This window comes from Dipodomys spectabilis, unplaced genomic scaffold, assembly GCF_019054845.1.
Source record: "Dipodomys spectabilis isolate Male_0828 unplaced genomic scaffold, ASM1905484v1 ptg000115l, whole genome shotgun sequence".
Classification (NCBI taxonomy): Eukaryota; Metazoa; Chordata; class Mammalia; order Rodentia; family Heteromyidae; genus Dipodomys; species Dipodomys spectabilis.
In genome coordinates this window covers 12,953,110-12,974,327 of record NW_024870792.1, presented here as the reverse complement: position 1 = coordinate 12,974,327, position 21,218 = coordinate 12,953,110, and the positions used below count along the sequence as shown (strand labels likewise).

Sequence of the window (21,218 nt, the reverse complement as noted above, 5' to 3'; positions counted from 1 at the left end):
AAGAATATTGAGAAATGTTCTGTAAATTCTCAAGTATATGATTTAGCTGGCAAGCCAAATATTCTGACCAGGGCCACTTTATTGCATAATTCAGCCCTCAAATAAATGATACACACTGCTTATTTCAGGGAATTAAAGAAGGTTTGTGATCAGGAGTGGTGGAACCAAGGTGTGAATCTACTGGATTTTGAAAGTAATGAAGGTATTGGACAGAAAGTACAGGAGTGAATTAAGATGCAAAGACAAAGAATCAGCAATGGATATGACAGAATAAAACTTGGGAGCAGCAGGTGGACAGGATGAGGGTCCTTCCATAAAGGCCCTAGATAACACCAGGAAACAGCAAAGCATGCTGCCATTTCCTTTCAGTGCCTGCTCTCTATGCACGTGTGTCGCTCTTCACTTCCCCACAGGCAGCTAAACTTTGCCCTGTTTTTTGGAGGTCCATTAAACGATTAGCTGCTTCCTAATACAGGGAACCTGAAATCTTAATGATTCAAAGAACATATTTTGTAATAGTGACATTTCAAGCCATTCAAACAGCAGTATCACTTTCTAACTCCTCTCACATTTTGCAATGTGAGGGCCAGAATAAAACCATGATACTCTGGAAAGCTAGCTGGGAATTTGGAGCAGATCCTGGGGATATTAATAAGCCACAGAACTGTTGATCTCAGTTTTAAAAAAGAGTGCCAGAAATAAGATACAAATAAAATGAAGGCAGGACAATAAGCAATTTTAGTAGTATATGCCTTATGTGTAAATGCTAAATGCCTGAGCAAAAATTAAGCACTCTCACTTCTTCAAGAGCAATCAATACAGCAAATTTTACAAAAAAAATATGTTTTCCTTTAACAATTAGTGACAATACAATCCACCTTTACTATACTATACTATTTACAAATGCAAAATATATTCCTTAAACTATTCTATGCAAAAATATTCCTGTCCTTCCAGCTAATATAAAAGGGTATGCTAAGTGTTTGTTTTTCAGAGTAAAGCAAAGCACTGGGAGAAAGGCTTATTGATACAGTCAGTACATGTGGACAGTTGGGATGTAATTAAGAGGCACACTTGCTCCACAAGTCCAACTGTGTCTGATTTTGGATAGAATTGGCGTCGTTTTGCTCATGAGAATAAAAAGTTACCTATGCAGAAACTCATTTGAAAGTTAGTTTGGGACCTTGGCATGTATGTTTCTTGTAACATCTACTGCCAGAATTCTATCCAAGGAATGCCCCCCCCCCCCAATCATCCGCTTTCCTTCACCTATGGTTATTTTCGTATCTCAGTAAAGTAAGAACGTGGCACGAACACACAGCTGGTTTTTTGTGTGTTTGTTTTTATCCTTTCTCTCCACATTTGATATTTTGACAATACATATCCTCCCTCATCTTTACTCCGATCTCTGGGACATTAAACATCCCACAGCCAAGCAACTCCCCAAAGAACAGGACTGAGGAGGGATCCCGAGCAGACACTGGGTTTTCTCGCGGGGGCGTTTTGTGAGACATGACCTTCCCACTCCACGGCCAAGAGGAGCGGCAAGAAAAAAGTTTTTTTAGCAAACACCTCTTTGCCAGTCTCTGGGCAGCAGCAAGAGGCGGATCCGCTCACCCCCCAGGCCCCGCCCCCTCAACCCGCTCCCAGGGCCGGAAGGGGGCGTGGCCAACGTCGCGAGGGAGGGGCGTGGACACCCAAGGGGCGTGCCGGCCTCAGTGGAAGGGGTGTGTCCTCCACGGCGGGTGGGGCGGGGACAGAGCCGGGGGCGGGGTGCGCAGACTCGGGGAGCCGGGGCGGCCTCGCAGCGAGGGCGGGGGGCGGGGAGCGGGGGCGGGGGCGGGGGCGGGGCTGGACCCGAGCGGGGCTCCGGCCGGGCTCGCTCTGACCACTAGTGCTCTCGCGCTGCGCCCCGCCGGCTTCATGTGAAGCGCCGGCCCTCCGCCCCCTCCCTCCCCTTCCTTCCCTCCCTCCCTCCCTGTCCCTCCTCCTCCGGCGTCCGCTCCGGCTCCCCGGGGCCCCCAGCCCGGCCGGGCGCTGACAGCAGGGGCGGGGGGGTCCCCGCGGCCGCGTCTCGCGCAGGCTTCAGCCCGGACCGCGGAACCCCCGGGGCGGCCATGGACCGGCCCCTGGCGGCCTCGGCGGAGGCGGAGGAGGAACTGGAGTGGCAAGTGGCGAGTCGCCGGAGGAAGGCCTGGGCCAAGTGCCGCAGCTCCTGGCAGGCGTCGGAGACGGAGGATCTGTCCACCGAGGCGACGACGCAGGACGAGGACGAGGACGACGAGGAGGACCTCCCCGGAGGGAAGCTGCCCGCGGCCGCGGGGCGAGGTCGGTGGCCCCGGGCCGGGTGGCTGCGGGCGGGGAGGAGTCGGGGAGGTGCAGCGCCTGGCGGGCCCCGGAAAGCGTCCCGCGCCCTGGGCGCGCGCGGCCGGCCCGGGAAGGTCCCGGGCGCTGGCTAGGCCCGGGGGGGGGGGGTGCGGGGGGAGACTGGGGACGCTTCCGACCTTTCAGGGCGCGCGCGTGACCGCGCGTCGCGGCGGCGGCGCACACCTGAGTGCCGTCCGACCGCCGCGAGCCGCCGCCACGCGCGGCTTCGCGCAGCAGCCTTCGGCCCCCTGGTGGACTCTGCGACTGGGGAGGGTCCCGGCTGACCCAGCCGTCGGGGGGCCTGGGAGGGTCCCTCACGCGCTTTCCCCCTCCTCGCTCTGCCCCGCAGGAAACGTTCCCAACGAGAAGATCGCGATATGGCTAAAGGACTGCCGGTGAGTCCCCCACCCGCCTCCCACCCCGGGAGATCGCGCCCCCGGGGACGCACGCCAGTTCGCCCCGGCGGAGGGACGGGCTGGTCCGTGGGGTCCCCGAGCGACGATAGACGACGAACCGGAAAGCGAGCCCCGGGATAGCTTCCTCTTCGAAGCGATTAGAAGTGGAAGTGCGGTACCGCGGCCGCCGAGTCTGTGGTGTGGGAGGACGAAAACTGCCCGTGCGGGATGTTAACGTCAGGAATCAGACAGCTAAAAACGTGTCGTCCGTGGGCGCTCCTCGCTCCTTCTGCGCCCCTCCCCCCTTTGCCTTTTATGCTGGCATGTGTGCATCTGGCACGGAATTATTTTCCTTTGAAATAGGTTTTGGATGAGTTTCGTTTACTGAACTACGCTAGCTCAATGGGCTTTAGTCTTATTTCTATGCCTGCATTCTGCTTGGGGAGCTAACAAAACCAGTTAACTTTGTGCGCGTAGTTTAACTTCTGGAGCCGGGATTTGTCCGATGGCACTGGAATTTGCACAAAGGAAATACAGCTTTGAAAGACGTTCAGATGCATAAATCTGTTTAATTACACGCTTTGGCAACTGCAACAAAAATGTTTGATAAAATACAGAAGAGATGAATCATTGTAAATGATTCTGACCGGAGGGGAAAATGGGCTTTTTTTTTTTTTTTGGATGTTTGCTAGTTTGTGTGAAGAATGTTTTAGCATTCTGTGGCATTGCTTCTGAACATGATTTTGATTTCTCACTTTAGGCTTCTCTGAATGCTTTAATGATACTTTTTTCCCAGTACTAAAATTAGGGAAGTTTTCTTTTTTAAATTATTCTCTCATATATCAGTTTCTTTTTCTCCTTAAAGGCAGATGAAACGTTGACCACCAGTGCATTAGTGCTTTGCTTTGATTAACTGACTGGAATTTAATGAACCCCTTCACCCCTTTCCTTTTATTCCTGATGCAATGGACTCTTCTGAAATACCATAAAATTTATGAAATTTCTCTTTAAAGATGGACAGAAACAAATTAACCCCCAAATTAACAATCTAGCTCTAATTTAACCCCCTGATTTCCTAATTAGGGGATTTTGGCCTTAAATATTAGCTCCCTTCAGAAATCATCCTAGTACATCACTAGCTCATTTAATTATTAAATACCAAACTAGTGTAAAATATAAAAGCTTGAAATTTTAGATAAACAACTTTTAGGACTTTATTAAGGTAGAACCTGTGAAACCAGTATCTTTCATATTTCTTCTTAGGAAATCTCTTAGAATGTTTTGAAGCTTTTACTCAGGCCTCTAAAACTTTGAATCTCAGTTTTTACATAAAAACAGTCCTAACTACAGAACTGGCTTGTTCTTGGTATCTTAAAATAGAATTTCTTATTCAAAATATGTTCATAGTGTTTTTTAAAAATTAAAAAAGGAAATTTTAAAAAGTGTAAGAATCATCACATTTATGATATATAGGAATTAAGGCTGGAAGAGATCATATCAAGTAGGTAAGTATATTCAGATAAATTCAGTTGGGGCAATGCTGACCTTACATTCAGTAGGACACAACCATTTCTGAAAATTTCAGAAGTTTTATTGCTTGATTTATGTGTACAGATTCTATAGTCCTTTATTCTGTCGCTCAGAAGTTGCCTTCTTGTTCTACAGTTTCACCTACTCTACACAAAAGCAACATTCATTTGTACCGGGAAAGCTAGAACAGTACTCTTTTAATGTTTGCTATGTTATCATAGATGTGATTGCTTGGATATATGCAAATATATTTTTTAAAATAGCAGTTTAGCCCCTTCCCAGATTTGGGCATCCATGTATCTTGTACACTATGTATGACTGATCTGAAAGACAGCATTTTCTTCCCCCTTTGATAAGTTCTTAAACATTATTTTCTCACTTCTATCCATATCCTGAATAAAGTTACTCTGTTTTCTTAAGGAGATCTTTATTTTGATAACTTAAAAAAATCTGATTAAACAAATTGCTGCATTAGTATCTAGGAAGCCAAAGAGATTTTTGGTAGAATTTAAAGGGTTGTAACTAAAAGTAGAGATTAACTTAACGAGAGAATGCCAATTATATTATGCTTATTTGCCATTTTCTGTTAGTGCATGGACCAGTAGAGACGTCTGTGGACAAAGTAAAACAAATGTTTTGACCTAAGAAAGGAGCCAGGAAGTCTCCTTAAAGGCATCAATTAGAGCTTCATTAAATTACATACATAATCTAGCTTAAAGGTTTTATTAACTTTATGGTTATTGCTTGTGATTCTCTTACATTTCAAAAGCACTAATTTTAAAAGAACAGCCATTACTTCTAATATCTGCTTGCAGAAAGTTTTAACTTCTAATTAACATTTCTTTGATACTGATAGTTTCATAATTGATCCTGAGTCTGAGGTGAACTTGTAACATGTAAGAACAGTTACTGAAAAAAGTTTGTATCACAAAACACAGCTTTCAAAATATGACAATGTTTCTTTCTATACCTCAGTCTTAAGAAAATTTAAAGTACTTTTGTCTTTGATAAATTAAATAATTTGTGTTTGAACTACAAAAAAATTACAGCAACAACTCATTGTTAATATTGATTCCAAGCTGGCTTTAGTAAATGAGTTAAATGAAGAAAATTTCTGTTATCTTTAGTTTAAAAGTAGACTATGAATCGTGGGCTTCTGCATTTCTATCAGCAAAAGTAGTTATTAGAGGGAAGGCACATTAGGGACATGTAAGTGGAATGCTAGCAGTAGCTGATAGGTAAAAACTGGTGAGCTTCAGTTCTAGTAGATTCTTTAACTTTTTAGTGTTACTAAAGTAACTATTGAGCTTCAGTTCTAAGTAGATTCTTTAACTTTTTAGTGTTACTAAAGTTTATGTTTTTGCAAAGAAAATGCCAGTTGTACCATTTGTAATCGCCATTCTTGCTCTTAATTGCTGGCAGAAAGATATGTGATTAAGTCATTTCTTGTCAACTGACTTGACAATTGGTATTTGCTTAGTTAGTAGGATATTACTTATGTAATCCACTCACATTCCTGTGTGTTTGGGGAGGAGAGTTAAGATGCTTGCTTAGCTGTAACTCTTCAGTCAGGCTGTGTAGGGACAGTTCTCCAGATGGTTTTCACAAGATTTTGGCTTCTGTGTTTCTGGTTTCAGTACACCTTTGGGAGCCTCACTGGATGAACAGAGCGGTAGTGCACCGAAGGGTAAGAGAAAGTTGCTTCCTTAAACTGGTTTTTTTTTTTTTTGGTCAGTCTTGGGGTTTGAACTCTGGGTGGTAAATCTGTTTTTTATAAAGGGCTTTCTTCATTTTTCCTATGGGTGAAAGTGTATACATATATGAATTACAAAAGTGATGTTCATGTTTATTACTCCTGTGACTTAGAATATACTCTTAATATAGTCTAATAGACTCTGACTGAGAATATACTCTTATATACTCTTCCTGCTTAGAAGCCCAGAGTGAAAGCTTGTCATAAACTATGAAACAGTAGTGAATTCAAGCAGGTTACCAAACTTTTCTACAATGTGGAAGTTATACTTTTATTGCCTGGTTAAATATTAAGACTACAAAAGTAGAAATATGATATGCAAATATAAGAAAAGTGTATTTGTATTACATGAACTGGGTCAACTTCTGTGCAGCATTTCTTTGCTTACATTAACTGAAATTGCCACACCTGAAATTCTACCACCTGTGCAAGATAGAATTCTCAAGTTCAAAGTACAAGAATGTACAGACAGTGGCACTGTGTATGAAAAGCACTTACAGTGTCAAGGAAATCTAGCTGGAGCTCAGGCTTAATGTGAAGAGGTTTGGGGAATAACTGCCCTGTGATCTGGTTTTCCTTGAGTCTCTTGGTTGAGATACATTATCTAATCACACACTTTGAGTGGCATAAGAAAATGTAAAATAGCCTGTAGCATGGCTTCTGAGAGCTTACTTGGTCATTTACAGTAAGGTAAAAGCTGATGGTGTCTTCTTAAAGTGAGGTAACCTTAATAATTGCTGAGTAAATTCAGGTTGAAAACATTTTACTGTGTTTTATGAAATACTTTGCTTAGGCAATTCATTTTAAGTAATACAATGATTTTTTGTATAGGGTGGGAAAGAACAGATACCAGGAAGAATTTCCTAAGTTTTCATATTTCTTTTAGGTGTGCTTGTGAGAAATGGGGGAAGTTTTGAAGATGATTTGTCATTGGGAGCTGAAGGTATGTTGGAACAACTGTGTGTTTTCCTATAGTTGCAAATTTATTTCAAAAACAAAAAAGTTCTGTCTGGAAATTGCCTCATATGTCACAGTACTTCACAGTACTTTTCTATGCTTCAGTAATCTTGTTATATTCTATAGGAGAACTGTAGGGAACTATTGTCAAATATCTATACCTTCATCTTCCCTGAACTTAAATGCTTAAAGGAACCTTGTGACAAACTGTGGTGATCCAACTGGGAGAACTGTCTCGAAGGAAGGAAGCTTAAATATTTATACGTGAGCATACTAAATTGAAGCTTATTTTTAGTATGAAGTGGACCTACCTTGTACTTACAGCTGCAGCGTGTCTTTCTCTTTGAATTTAAGTGTCTCCTGTCTTTTCCCCCTTTCCCTCTCCTAATGAGTAGCTGTTAGTAGAACTAGAAATCATTGTAATGGTATCTATTCAAACTACATTAGCATTTTCAGTGTGTGGTGAACACTTTTTACATTTTCACAGTTTCTGTAGTTTCATAATAAAGCTTCCTACTATGTAAAAATAAGGAGTTTTTTTTTTGTTGTTTGTTGGCATTTGAGGTATTTTATAGTTCATTATTGTGTTAGTTCACCTGCTTGAACAGGTTATTGGTTGCTATGGCAGGATTATTAATAAGCTTTAAAAGAAAAGAATAAGGATTTTGTCAATTGTGAGCAGTGAATTTATTCACTTAATTGAATTTCTGTGATATTTTGCTATTTTAAATCCATCTGTTCGAGTATTTATTTAGAACCTTCTAATGTCAGAAAGTCTGGAAGACATAATTTTTAAAGACATCTTTTCATTGTCTCAGTCAATATTATTTTTAAGGAATAAAATCTGTTCAGAGCTTCTTTTTCCTGTTTCCCAGTCAGTACATATGAAGATGTTGTCTGTCAGTGTTTTGTTAAAATTCATTTTAGGCTGGGCACTGCTGGATCATGCCTATAATTCTAGCTACCAATAAGGCTGAGATCTGAGGATCACCTTTTAAAGGCATCACAGGCAGGGAAGTCTATGAATGAGACTCTTCCCTCCAGTTAAACAGCAAAAAGCTGGAAATGAACTGTGGTCAAGTGGTTTGAGCATGAAAGCTCAAAAATAGTGCCAGGCCCTGAAGTCAAGTAGAAATTTGTTTTAGCATTGCTGTAATTAGCTTCTTAAAGTATCTAGCTTGATAATTTCATAAAATACTCAATGATTTTGAGAGTCAGAACCTAATAAGGAGTCCCTTAAAGAGTAAAGCTATTTTGTTGTTTTGCTAAAAATTATTTCAAGACTATTTTAATTCCTATAGTAAATATTTACTTAGTGTTGTGTCTTAGGAACTATCCAGCTGGATTTATAAATTGTCATGGTTTTGGAAATTAGAAATGAAAAACAATTCAAGATACTGAAATTGATATGCTTGGAATTGATCACTATAATTCTGTATATTTGTCTATAAAAGTATGATGCAGCAAATTTAACTCTAAACATTGCTATTTATTAGTTTAGACCTTGTTAATGTAGGATAAAGTTGAGAGGGAGTTTTTAAAAGGAAATTTATGTTCAAGTGAATACAAAATTTCAATTTGCATATATAAAATATTGGATGTAACCTTTAAAACATTCTAGAAATGAATACTATTGTTGCACTAAATCATATTTTGTTCTTTAGTTATCTCTTCATTGGTAGCTTTTAAATTTAATAGGCAGTTCTACACATATTACTTATATGTTGCATATATCCTATATTACTTTTTTTTTTGGGTCCGGTCATGGGGCCTGAACTCTAGGCCTGGGCGCTGTCCCTCAGCTCTTCAGCTCAAGGCTAACATTGTACCACTTGAGCCACATCGCCACTTCTGGCTTTTTTCTTATGTGGTGCTGAGGAATCGAACCCAGGGCCTCAGGCATGCAAGGCAAGCGCTCTACCACTGAGCCACCTTCCCAGCCCCCCTATATTACTTTTTATAACTCATTGAACATCAGATTTAATTGCTTATTCATAGGTCCTTTTATTTTAATTACTCAACTGGAAGTAATTTCATGTTGCCAGAAAATGAAGACAACATTTTACTGTCTTTTATTGCCAAAAACTACCTGTCCTGTTCTTATCAATTTTACTAATACTTTTAATGATGTGGATGCCAAAATAAGACTTTTCTTATTTGAATGTTTAGCTTTAGTATTATAGGCAACTTGCTTTCTTCATAATTGTATTATTGTAGTTACAATCCTTTTAATAACTGCTCTTTATTCTTTTTGAGTGTAGCCAATCACCTCCATGAAAGTGATGCTCAAATTGAAAACTGGTATGTAGCTGTTTTATTCTTCTATGTTTTTTCTAACCATAAAGACTGTTAGTGAAAATTAAGTTTTATGTTATCTTACTATGTTTATAGCAATAATATGTTGGCCAAAGAGAGAAGACTCCAGTTTCATCAGAAAGGGAGAAGTATGAATTCCACTGGATCTGGGAAAAGCAGTGGCACAGTTTCAAGGTAACTAAATCATTCTGAATCTATGTATGATCATACTATACTATAGTGACCAGCCTATCATTCCTTCAGTCTTCAATTTTACCTTAATAATATAAAATCAGAAGGAACCTCAAGTGTTTGCTGGATCATCATAACTGACAGAACCTTATTTTCAAAAATCAAGACTAAATAAGAGGCTACAGATATGTTTATAATAAGTGGTTTCAGTCCTTTGAATAACCTGAATGAGAAATTCCACTGTGGAATAACCTCTAGGAGAGAACCAAAATTCCCTATCAGCAACTTGAATCAATTCTGGCATGAAGATCAAAATAAACCTCTCTAAAGGTTGATGTTGAAGGATAAATTTCTTTTCAACATAGTAAATCAAAAATCTTTATTTAAAATACACACTTAAATTCGTCAATACGTGGGGCTGTGGAACCAGGAAAACAGCCATCTACATTATCATATCACAGTCTGAGCATTTTACTCTAAAACTAGTGACCTTGTGCTAGCTCATCTCTAAGTTTCCTATTTTCTTCATGAGCCTTAGGTTGGATTTTCACTAGTGTGAAAAAGATGGATAATAAATGTTTATTTCTTGGTAGAATCAGGATAAGCAGTTACCTTACTGTTCTTATATTCTTCCTACTTCCTGGATACATGTGGTTAGAGGCCTGAGTGCAAGCTCCTCCCTCCCTTTCTGAGACTCAAGGACTACCTCCCTAGAAGAGTTACCTCTCCAACACAAAGACAGCAGGAAGGCTCAAGTTTCTCAGCATCTTCTTCACTACTAGTTGTACGAACTTTCTTCTTTAACCCATTTATTTCTTAGGCTTCTTCATCTGTCCAATGATTTTAATTGCTTTTCTTGGAATCCTTTAAAAATGACTAAACACACAAGGTGAGGAATCCCTTAGGATCTTTGTTCTTAATGGTAAGCTTCCAGCATAGAACTTGATAGATTATACCCATGTAAGGATGCTAGATTGTAGAACACAATGTATGAAGATGCCAAAATAAGAATCAAGTAATTATTCAAAGAAGAAAACTAAGCGCTGTGGGTTTAGCCCAGCAGAAGGGCGCCCGCCTGGCGCGCGCAAGGCCCTGGGTTCGTCCTCAGCCCTGGGGGGAAAAATCAGAAGAAAACTGGTAAAAAGACTTTTATCCAAGCACCAATTCATTTATAATGTGATGTACACTATATATTTAACCTTTATCTTGATGTTTCTTTTTTCCCTACCTTGTGTTTTCTGTAGTGTTTCAGAATTGTTGGAACTTTATGAAGAAGACCCTGAAGAAATTCTCTATAATCTTGGATTTGGACGAGATGAACCAGATATTGCTTCTAAAATTCCTTCCAGATTTTTTAATTCATCATCATTTGCCAGAGGGATAGATATTAAAGTATTTTTAAGTGCTCAAATGCAACGGATGGAACTAGAGAACCCAAATTATGCTTTAACAAGTAAGGTTAAGCTTTTTATTTCTTATTTATTTATTTATTTTTTGTCAGTTGTGGGTCTTGAACTTGGGGCTGGGCACTGTCCCTCAGCTCTTTAGCTCAAGACTCGTGCTCTACTACTTAAACCACAGTTCCACTTCTGGTTTTCTGATTGTTTATTGGAGATAAGAGTCTCATGGACCTTTCCTGCCTGGGCTGGCTTTGAACTGTGATCCTTAGATCTCAGCCTCCTGAGTAGCTAGGATTACAGGTATAAGTCACTGGCACCTGACTTAAGGTATTTAGATGTTAGCATATATTATTTTTAAATACAGTGAGATGGTTTCATTTTTGAAGGTATTTTAGGTATAGCATTGGAAAGTTAATGAGGCTAATGAAGCACAACTATTTTATTTATTCTGAATTTTTGCTATATTATCTGTAGAGTTTAACTTACTTTTTCCCTCCTTCTTCACTCATTTAAGTATGACCACACTAATCTGATAAGCACTTACCTTCATATTGTATTTGTTGGAGAAAGAAAGAAGTAAATGAGCCAGTCAATTTAACCATTTTACTCATATCTTTGCTTGACCTATCTGTTGACTAGTGTTTCAAAACAGGATTCCCCCACAGTTTTGGTAGATCAGTTTAAGGGCTCAATACCATTTTCACAGGTATCAGATACATACATGCATTTTCTTAGGAAAACATTTAGAAGACTTTTGTAGGAGTCTAATACATAAAAATAGCTAGGGGCTGGGAAGGTGGCTCAGTGGTAGAGCACTTGACTTGCATGCCTGAGGCCCTGGGTTTGATTCCTCAGCACCACAGAGGCAAAAAGAAAAAAGCTGGAAGTGGTGCTGTGGCTCAAGTGGTAGAGCGCTAGCCTTGAGCTGAAGAGCTGAGGGACAGCGCTCAGGCCCAGAGTTCAGGCCCCACGACTGGACCCCAAAAAAATAAAATAAAAATAAATAAATAGCTATAGCTCAACAGCTAGTTGTATTTTATTTAGTTGCATATTATTTAGAGTATTACCATGCTTTATGCTTATTCATGATTCATTTTAAAATGTTAATTGTAGTGTTTAGGGTAAAAATCTTCCTCTTCCCAAATTTAAAGGAGAGAAAGTTTAAATGTTTAATCAGGATTTCATAGTAATAAGTTCAGTTAGTAGAATTCTAACCAAAAGTGTAGGTTTAATATATGTTTACATAAAAACATGTAATTCATATTTTTCTTTGTTCTTTTTTTTGTAGGTCGTTTTCGACAAATTGAAGTGCTTACTACTGTGGCCAATGCATTTTCTTCTTTATATTCCCAAGTCTCTGGGACTCCCTTGCAGAGAATTGGAAGTATGTCCTCAGTGACCTCTAACAAAGAGACAGACTCTCCTCCACCTTTAACTCGAAGTAACACTGCCAACCGTCTAATGAAAACACTATCAAAACTAAATTTATGTGTTGATAAAACAGAGAAAGGAGAAGGCAGCACTGCTTCCCCTTCAGTTGAAAAAGGAAAAATTCTCAGTGTTTCAGTGACTGAAGAAAATGGCAATAAAAATGATCCAAAGTCTCAAAAAGTGATAAAGAAGAAGGACTCATCTTCTATGCTGGCTACTGTTAAAGAAGAAGTCTTAAGTAGTTCTGCAGCACTTACTGAGAACACTGAGGCTGACAAACTTTCTGACAAAGCAAATAGTAATAATCAAGAAAGGGAAAGTGAACAAAGCAAAAAAATTGACCATGACAGCAAACTGCATCAGAAATCTGGGGTTACAGAATCTGACATAGATAGTGAATTGAAAGTGTCCAGCCACAGAGAACTGGAAATCAGCAGTGAGCTGAAAAATGTCCATATGTCCACATCTGAAAAAGAGCCTTGTGTCCCATTGGCCTTTCCATCTATAAGAAATATAATGGCACAGCAGAAAGACTCTTTTGAAATGGAGGAGGTAGGTAAAAAATACTGAGACCTGTTCTAGGAATTGGTGTGACTAACCTGGTTCTAGAACTCTGTGATGTTGAGCCCTCTAGCTGTCTGTCACCGTCATCTTGGTACCAGAGTCATCTTGCCTTTTGTCTAGAGTGTAAGCTTTTGAAGTTTGAGAATGCCTCGAGAGAACGTTCAAATTCACATCTGTGAATTTGGTAAATATGGTAGGTACCTGAAGGGGAGGATAAGGAATCTCCAGTAAGTGGCTTTGCAAGGCTCTGTACAGCATATGGTAACTTAATCTTACTCAGTGTTATGTTGATTGCTAACATAAGATTTGAATTGGACATGATAAATATATTCTTTTTGATGAGGTTCAGTGAAAACTTTCTTTGGATAATAGGAACTGATACTTAAGAATTGAGGTGGATAAGCAACTAAAGTTAGTTAAGCACCTTCCTTGTGGGAGGAACTGTACAGGCCATTGGAATTCTGTATCATCTGTCAGGCTGGGAAGCACACAGTGGTATCTCATGTGACTTTGAAGCTGATGAAGCTTTGTTACTATGAAATCCATCCTGTGCAATCTTTCTCTGAAAATTTATCACACAAGTTTGCTTCAGTAGTAGTTCACAGTAGTTTTAGAAGTAAATGCCATTGTTGAGGGATTGAAAAATAGGATAATAAATTCTAAATGTAAGTATCCTCTTTGCTGAGTATGCACCTCTTCTGTTAGTGAAGCTTTTTCATTTACTGCAAAGTTTCAATAGCTGATGTTGCTATTGGCCTTCTTTGTGTTCTTTGAGTATGCATTTTGATACTTTATAGCTAAAAAGTGAAAGAAAAAGGTGAAGAACCCTTGGGAACATTTTAGATTTTCTTGGAAACTTCTTTTGTCTTCCTTTCTTACTTATATTTACATTTCATGTCCTCCTAAAATGATTTATTTCTTATCACAATTAGTATGAAAGAGGACTGTGATAACTGCTTAGAAAGCTCTTCTTGTCCCATTTCACTAATTCTTGTCTGATTTTGTTTGAATCTAAATTCCTTCTCTTCAGTTCTTTTCTTTCCTGAGGCCTTTTGATGATTAGAAGTGACATTCAGTTCGAATACTTCCAATACAACAGTTCACATGCTTCAATACAACACCAGAATACAGAAGTTTGGTTGATATTGGTGATTCAGATTAGATTAGGTAACACTTCCACATTTGTGTTTTCAAATAAGTCAAAGAAATTCTGTTTTAATTCCTAGAATTCCTGACTTCTAACATATATATTTTGTGCGTATGTTGTTGATATTATTTTTCTAAAAACTTGAGGAATCACATACAAACAATCTTAAACATTTATAAAGTGCTTGGTATAGTACATTGGCACATTAATGGTCAATGATTTGCTCCCTCTACTGGCAGAATCAATTAATGGAAAAAGTAAAGGGACTTGAAGTACAGTATTACATATATTTATGATAGAAGAGTAATGTTTAAAAATAATTTTTATTAATAGGCATAGTGACATTTGTCTGTAAGTAATGCTTAGGAGGCTTAGAAAATCACAAGTTTCTGTGCTAGATAGGGAGACCTTGTCTCAAAAAATGAAACAAAACAGAAAAATTAGATTGTCATTGTAGCTACATTGTAAGTAGGGGAAAATTTAAGGATAATGGAATTTTTGTTCTTCAGATATAGTTAAAATATGATGAAAACCTCCTGTAATTGTGTTTTTATCCCTTTGGGAATTTTAAAGCTTGTAGAACAATAGAGAAAGAAGGGAAATAATGTGTTATTTTAGCTTCCTCTTAAGTATAATTTGAATCATATTGACAGAGGAGAACAATCTTGTTGAAACAAATTTTTAGGTCCCATTCAAAGTAGCTTCATACTTTTTTTTTTGGACTCCTTTGTTTGAGGTTTGATTCCTGTTGGGAATGTTCTTTTTGTATAAACAGTGAATAAATGTAAGTTAGACTTTCAGCCAGTTCTTAAGCAGAATATCTGAGCAGCTGCTCTGGGATACTTGCAAGGAGAAAAGTTTGCAGACTTGGCTCTTGGCAGAGACTGAAGGTAAGGCTTGTCACCAGGAGCACAGTGGGGAAATACTTAAATGAAGGCAACTAAACAACCCAGAGACTTTTCAAATAAAAGTTAACTTGCTCTCTCTGCTCTTTTCTAGCTCTCTCTGCTCTCTCCTCTCTCTCTGTTCTCTCTCTGTTCTTTTCTAGCTCTCTGCTCTTTTCTAGCTCTCTCTCTGCTCTTTTACTAGCTCTGTCTGCTCTCTCCTCTCTCTGTTCTTTTCTAGCTCTTTTCCCTCTCTTTCCTAGCTCTCTCTCTTTCCCAGCTCTCTTTCCCAGGCCTTTCCCCACCGTGTGGAGGACCAAGATGGTCTGGTGCCAGCCGGAACGACGAATAAACCTACCCCTTACCTGAAAAAAAAAAAAGTTAACTTGCTTTATTAAAAAGTCTTAGAATGTTGCAAAATTTCAAAACCTTATTTTAAGATTTCTGTATTTTTAATGTATGTGGTGATGGGAGCAGTTTTTATTCTTAATCGTTAGTTACTTCTGTGTTCATTAGCTTATTTTAAATACATATGCTAGCTCTTCAAATCTGATGAATCAGTAGCAAGAACGATTTACCATTAAACTGAAGTGATCCAGCCTAGATGGAAGCTTAACTCAAATGGTAGAGTGCCTGCCTAGCAAGCACAGGGAAGGCCTGGGTTCAGAATCCAGTATTGCCTTTACAGCCTTTCATTTTTAAGTGTAAATAATTTAGTAATGCATTAAAAGATCTTCAGCTGTATATTTTTGAATGTTGTGTAGTTTATTTTTCACTCTGGAAAAAAAACCTTCTGTTTAAATATAGCTTGCTGATTGTAGACACAGTTTTCAAACTACAGAAGTTCATGTAACTTCCTGACTTCCTGACTTCCTTCTGATGCTGATTTAACTAATATATCTTACTTTTAACCACTAAAATGTTAATTTTATACTTCCTTTCAATAATATTTATTGATTTGAGTTGAAGTAACCCCAAATAAGTAAAATATTTGATGAATAGTTAAGTTGCTCCCTTAACCTTTCAGATTTAACATTTGTATGTTTATGTTTTGTTTTGGTGTTTGTGCATGTGTATGTGTGTATGTGTGCATGTATGTGTACACTGGTCCTGGGGCTTGAACTGGGCACTGTGTTCTAAGCATTTGTGGTCAAGCCTAGTAATCTGCCAGTTTGAACCACAGCAACGTTTCTGGCTTTTTGGTACTTAATTGGAGATGAGTTTCATGGACTTTCCTAACCAGGCTGGAGATTCTCAGATCTCAACCAGTTAAAACTCAGTGTATGTTTGTTCACATGTATATAAACCATAGGAGGATTCTTTAAGTTGAATTACAAGTAACTATTGTGTTTTCCCTTTACAGATGACGATACCTCCCTCCCCATTTAGCATTTATGACAGTGTTTCTCTGACATCTAAGTGATGTCTTATTCCTTTACAGGGGAGGGTTTGAACTGGGGTTTGAACTGGAGATCTTTAAGTTGGTAGGCTAGGATTCTCCAAACCTGAGCTATGTTTCCAGTCCTATATTTGCTGGTTATAGGACTCATATTTTCTTTTTCTTATTTTGTGTAAAGCTGGCCTGCAACTTGTTCCTTCATCTCTCAGCTCTTAATCCTTTTGGTCTTAGCCTCCTGAGTAGGAATACAGGTGTGAGCCACATGGCAGCTGTCATACTCCTTTTGATATCAATGCTCCAAAGGGAGGAGGGAGGAAAGGCAGCAATAGAGGATGATTGTGAGGGATCTCTTGTGCATAGGTAAGACTACTTAAGGGTTTCAGAGTATCTTCACTGACTGTGACTTAAAGGTTTTTGTATTTATCTTATAATGGAGAAAACTGAGATAGTTATCACAGATAATTTTTAGAAGCCATTCAGCAAGTGCATGAATAAGAGTAGTACTCATTTATTTTTACTGGCGATTTTTAATACACCATCTAACTTCGCTACAGGTGATTACTAGAATGAGATATCAGACAGGCACTTAAGTCGATGAGCAGTCCCACAGAAATTCTCTGTAAAGAAAGGCTTTCTTTTGGGTTTTTTTGAAGCTAAAGAACAATTGTCATTTCTAAAACTCTTAATTTTTATTTTTTTTCAAAATTACTCTTATCTAGTATCTACACAATGACAGGGACTAAAATTTAGCCTTGTAAAACTTAGAGGAAACATTTGTGTTGGAACATCCATGAATCACTGTTCTAGTTCTGATCTGTTCTACAGATCACCTATAGTAGTTTTACTTATAGAAGATGCATCCTAATGAAGAGAAACATGACAGCAGTGAAGAAACTAAAGCAGGTGCTTGTCACAATTGCAGAATAGTAAACAAAGGAGGAGGCTACAATGCTTGATAAGAAATGTACTCATTACCTTGCCCATGTAATTGTAACCCCTCTGTACAGTATTTTCACAATAAAAAAATAAAATTAAAAAAGAACTACTTCAGAAAAAAAAATTGCAGAATAGTGATTCTGAAAATTGGGCTCTGTGGGGTCTTAAGCTGTCTCTACATCTTTAAATCCCTAGCAGTTTTATAGTTTTGGTTCAATATGGCTTTTTTTTCTTCTACTTTTATTATGAAAAGTTTCAAACTTACCCAGAAGTTTGAGAATATAGTATAATAATTCATGGCTCATCACTCAATTTCAATTATATTCAGTTACTCTTTTACATATAATGAAAGTTACCTTTTAGTTACTTTTATTAAATGTATAAGAATGACCAAATTGACCAGATTTCTACTCAATGACCAAAATTCTACTGAGCATTTGCAGCCATTTAAATAGGGAAAATCCTGGCAGATTCCTTTGTATTTGCTTTTTAGCTATCATGAATTTGACGTGTTTTGCACAGTTATGACCAATAATAAAAAGCTGACAAGTAGACCAACTAGACAGTCACTAGATGTAGTGACTGTCTGCAGTTGTTTATTGTGATTTTGCTAAGTGAGTCGGCTAACCAAGACAGCAGTAGTGTGTTAGTAAATATGACCCATCTTTCAAGTGTTTCTCTCCTGTGGTTGATGGAAGACTTTACAATGAAATAAGAGATTTTGGAGGGGGCCTGGAGTAACAGCCTGAAGGATAGTACATTGAAGAAATAAGTGCACTCATGTTGATTGTGATTTTTATTAGTCTACGTACATAATATTTATGCTAATTCTGTATTTAAAAGTAAGAGATTATGATTTGATATGCCATAGGCTATATTAAGCTGATACTCCTGCGTTTCTGTTATACTGTTTTGGTTTGGTTGAAACTTATTTTACTGAAAATACTTTAAAGTGGGCTAGGCTGAAGAGCAGCTAATAATAGGCCCTTTATTGAATTATAAAAAAATGCATTTTGTTCCTTTGTACATAAAACAATGGTTTTCCTGTTGAACTTGTTTCTACTGCTGTAATATCTAAATAGAATGGTAGAACTTATTTTATATATCTGGTTTTAAATAAGCACTGTGCAGCTGTCTTTTGTTTTTTTTAAAGTTCATAAACTAGTTCATAGAATTATAAAGGTATCACAAATCATAGACATTTTTAAATTAAGAAATAATATAATTAACCTTTGGCTTTTTTTTTTCATGGTGGCTTTCTTTTATTCCCATGACATAATTTTTATTCTTAAACACTTCCAGCTCAAAACACATCAGAGTTCTACTTAATAGTTTTCTATTTGCCCTGATTTGTTCAAAGTTGAAAACCTTTGTCTAGCTTTTTACTAGGATGTTATTTAAAGTATTTAACATTATATTGTGGGGAAGAAATTAGGACAATCTCTTCTATTACTATTTAATCTTGAGTTAGTTATGTTGATATGGATTGTTTGGGGAGTAGGGTGTGATTAGAGAGAATTAGGGTGTGATTAGAGAATTCCTAAATGATCTGTAGTGGTACAGGTGGGAAAAGACAACTGGGGGGGGGGGGGTTTGAAACTGTCATTGGAAATATTTTTTAGCAAGGATATTTTTAAAGCCTTTCAACATTTGAGTTCTCTAATGAAACTGCCTTTCCACATGAATCTCTCAAATCTGTCTTTAACATTCCTATCAGAATTTAAACATGATAATCTTAGCATGTCTTAAATATGAAAGAAATTTCATACCTGAACCTCCAAGGAGTTTTTAGAAACCATTTTAGTGGGAGCATGATGTTCTATTTCACAAATGTGAGACTTGTAATTGCCTTAATTGTGTATTAGTCATTTGCCTGCTGTGGTGCATGTGTTAGCATTTTTCCTCCAATTGAACCTACTTTGAAGTTGGAGTTTAACATTTGAGAACAGTCTCACATGGGTGTATTTTTCATCTGTAGCAACATTTTAGTTAGTTTATATGTACAGTAATTTTTCTCTTGCTACTAAATTGATGGCTATCGCTAACTAGAAACTAGGTGAACTTGTGGAGACAGTCTAAAAATTTTGAGATAAAATGTCTTTATGGAATGCTCTGGCATATTTTAGTTTGGCTAATTGTATTTTGTTTAATAAATAGTTATAATGACTTGAAATTCTTCTTTAGGTTCAGAGCACAGAAGGAGAAGTTCCTCATGTTCCTGCTGCTTGCCAGCTAGGTCTCACCAAATCCAAAAGAGGTAAGAACATCAACACCCACTAGTTCCTCAAGCCCAGTACCTAAATGTTATCAAGTGATTGAAAATGGGATCAATGTATAGAGTTGAGATAGTGTAAAAACATTAGGAACACCAGGTAGTCTATGCTAGCCTTATCATTGTTGTGTTGTCTCTTTTTATTTTCTTAAAAACTTTTGTGCCCCTAAATTCATGAGTTTTCTTATCCTATAGTGAATTCATTACACAATTATGTATACTCTGAATACTTCAAAGTTCTGGGAAAGAGAGAGTAAGCCGCTTTTTACATTCTTAGATTAGAACATGTACTTATGTTACTCATTTCTGGGTTTTCATTATTCAAAGACAGCTTTTAAATATAATAAATGGAATATACTTGGGACAAAAGTTATCCATTTCTTAGCATAATTAAACCTACTTAAATTCAAAATGGAGGTCAAAGGTGAGATGCCATTCTTCTCTTGAGTTAATAATTATTGACCAAAGAACCTTCAAATCCATTCCTTCATTTTTAATTTGTATTCTGAAAAAAGATGTCTGGTTTTTGATTTACCAAACTTTTCAGATTTAGAGAGAGAGGAAGAAGTTAAATGACCACTGAAGGTAGGACTGTTTATTTTTAAAACTTTACACATGCTGCACCACCCTGTTTGCTTTTTTTTAAACAAAGATTTATATGTATGTTCCTAGAATAGGAAATTACATGTTTGTTTCTTCCCCATCTCTCAAATTACTTCATAAGAGGTTATTTGCATGTAATTTTCCTTTCATTCCAGTATGACAATAAGGAACAAGAGCTTTATTCTGCGAGATCACCACAGTTCTATTCAGATACAAAATGAGCTTTTCTGTTTAGTTTTCATCTCTTAATAAGTCAATAAATGCATATGTGTGCTTCTCAGTTATAAGGCAGAGTGCATGGAAATTAAGTAGTCTTTACTTTAGAGGAATAAGACAGATGATACATTGAGAAAAGCAGTTTGCCTGTGTAGAAAGGGAGATTTAAAAAAACCCAATAAAATCATCTTAAGAGGTTTATAGAGGAAGCTCTTGAATGGTGGGAAAGAAGAAATATGATTTTTATTTCTGTCTTGGTTTTTCTTACCTATTGTGGATCTCATATTTCTTGTGATTTGAGCATAAATTCTACCACTGCAGTATTAAAGAATTTAATACTGCAGTCCTTTTGGAAGACAGCCTATCAAATTTTGTTAACATGATATATAATATCTTAGATAAATCAGAATTTCAAAATTAGAATCATTGGTAATGCATTTGTTTCTCAGGTGTAATAAAACACATACAATAATAGGATTTACAAAGTTAAAATTCTCTTGATTTCAATTACAGTCTGGAACTTATTTACCAAAGCATAGAAGTTTAGTGACCTAACTCTTGTCCCAAGCTGGTGTCTATTGCACATTATCTAATATATAGTGAGAGAAATCTAACAATTTTCTTACTACAGAAGACAGAATTGAGAAAAGAATTTACAGATTTCCTAATTCATTCATTTCCCTCTCTCCTTCTCTCCCTCTCTCCCTCTCTCCCTCTCCCTCCTTCCCTCCCTCCCTCCCTCCCTCCCTCCCTTCCTCCCTTCCTCCCTTCCTTCCTTCCTTGCCTGTTTTGGGGCTTGAACTCAAAGTCTGGCTGCCATCCTTGAGCTAGTACTCTACCACTTGAGCCACAGCTTTTCTGGCTTTTTGGTGGTTAA

At 37.9% G+C, this 21,218-nt stretch overlaps 1 protein-coding gene across 3 annotated transcripts in view; it reads left to right on the top strand.

Annotated features, from left to right (window-relative positions):
- The first annotated feature begins 1,894 nt into the window (after positions 1 to 1,894).
- The window catches only part of Itprid2 (ITPR interacting domain containing 2), a 39,629-nt gene continuing 20,305 nt past the window's right edge, over positions 1,895 to 21,218 (top strand). The window contains exons 1-9 of one of the 3 annotated variants that reach the window (XM_042688399.1): positions 1,895 to 2,328; positions 2,717 to 2,762; positions 5,930 to 5,979; positions 6,932 to 6,988; positions 9,264 to 9,303; positions 9,394 to 9,492; positions 10,734 to 10,942; positions 12,178 to 12,872; positions 19,435 to 19,507. In XM_042688399.1, coding sequence (XP_042544333.1) covers positions 2,118 to 2,328; positions 2,717 to 2,762; positions 5,930 to 5,979; positions 6,932 to 6,988; positions 9,264 to 9,303; positions 9,394 to 9,492; positions 10,734 to 10,942; positions 12,178 to 12,872; positions 19,435 to 19,507 — 1,480 coding nt within the window. In that variant the 5' untranslated portion in view covers positions 1,895 to 2,117. The remainder of the gene's footprint in view (positions 2,329 to 2,716; positions 2,763 to 5,929; positions 5,980 to 6,931; positions 6,989 to 9,263; positions 9,304 to 9,393; positions 9,493 to 10,733; positions 10,943 to 12,177; positions 12,873 to 19,434; positions 19,508 to 21,218) is intronic. The other 2 variants (XM_042688398.1, XM_042688396.1) reach the window with 2 other exon arrangements.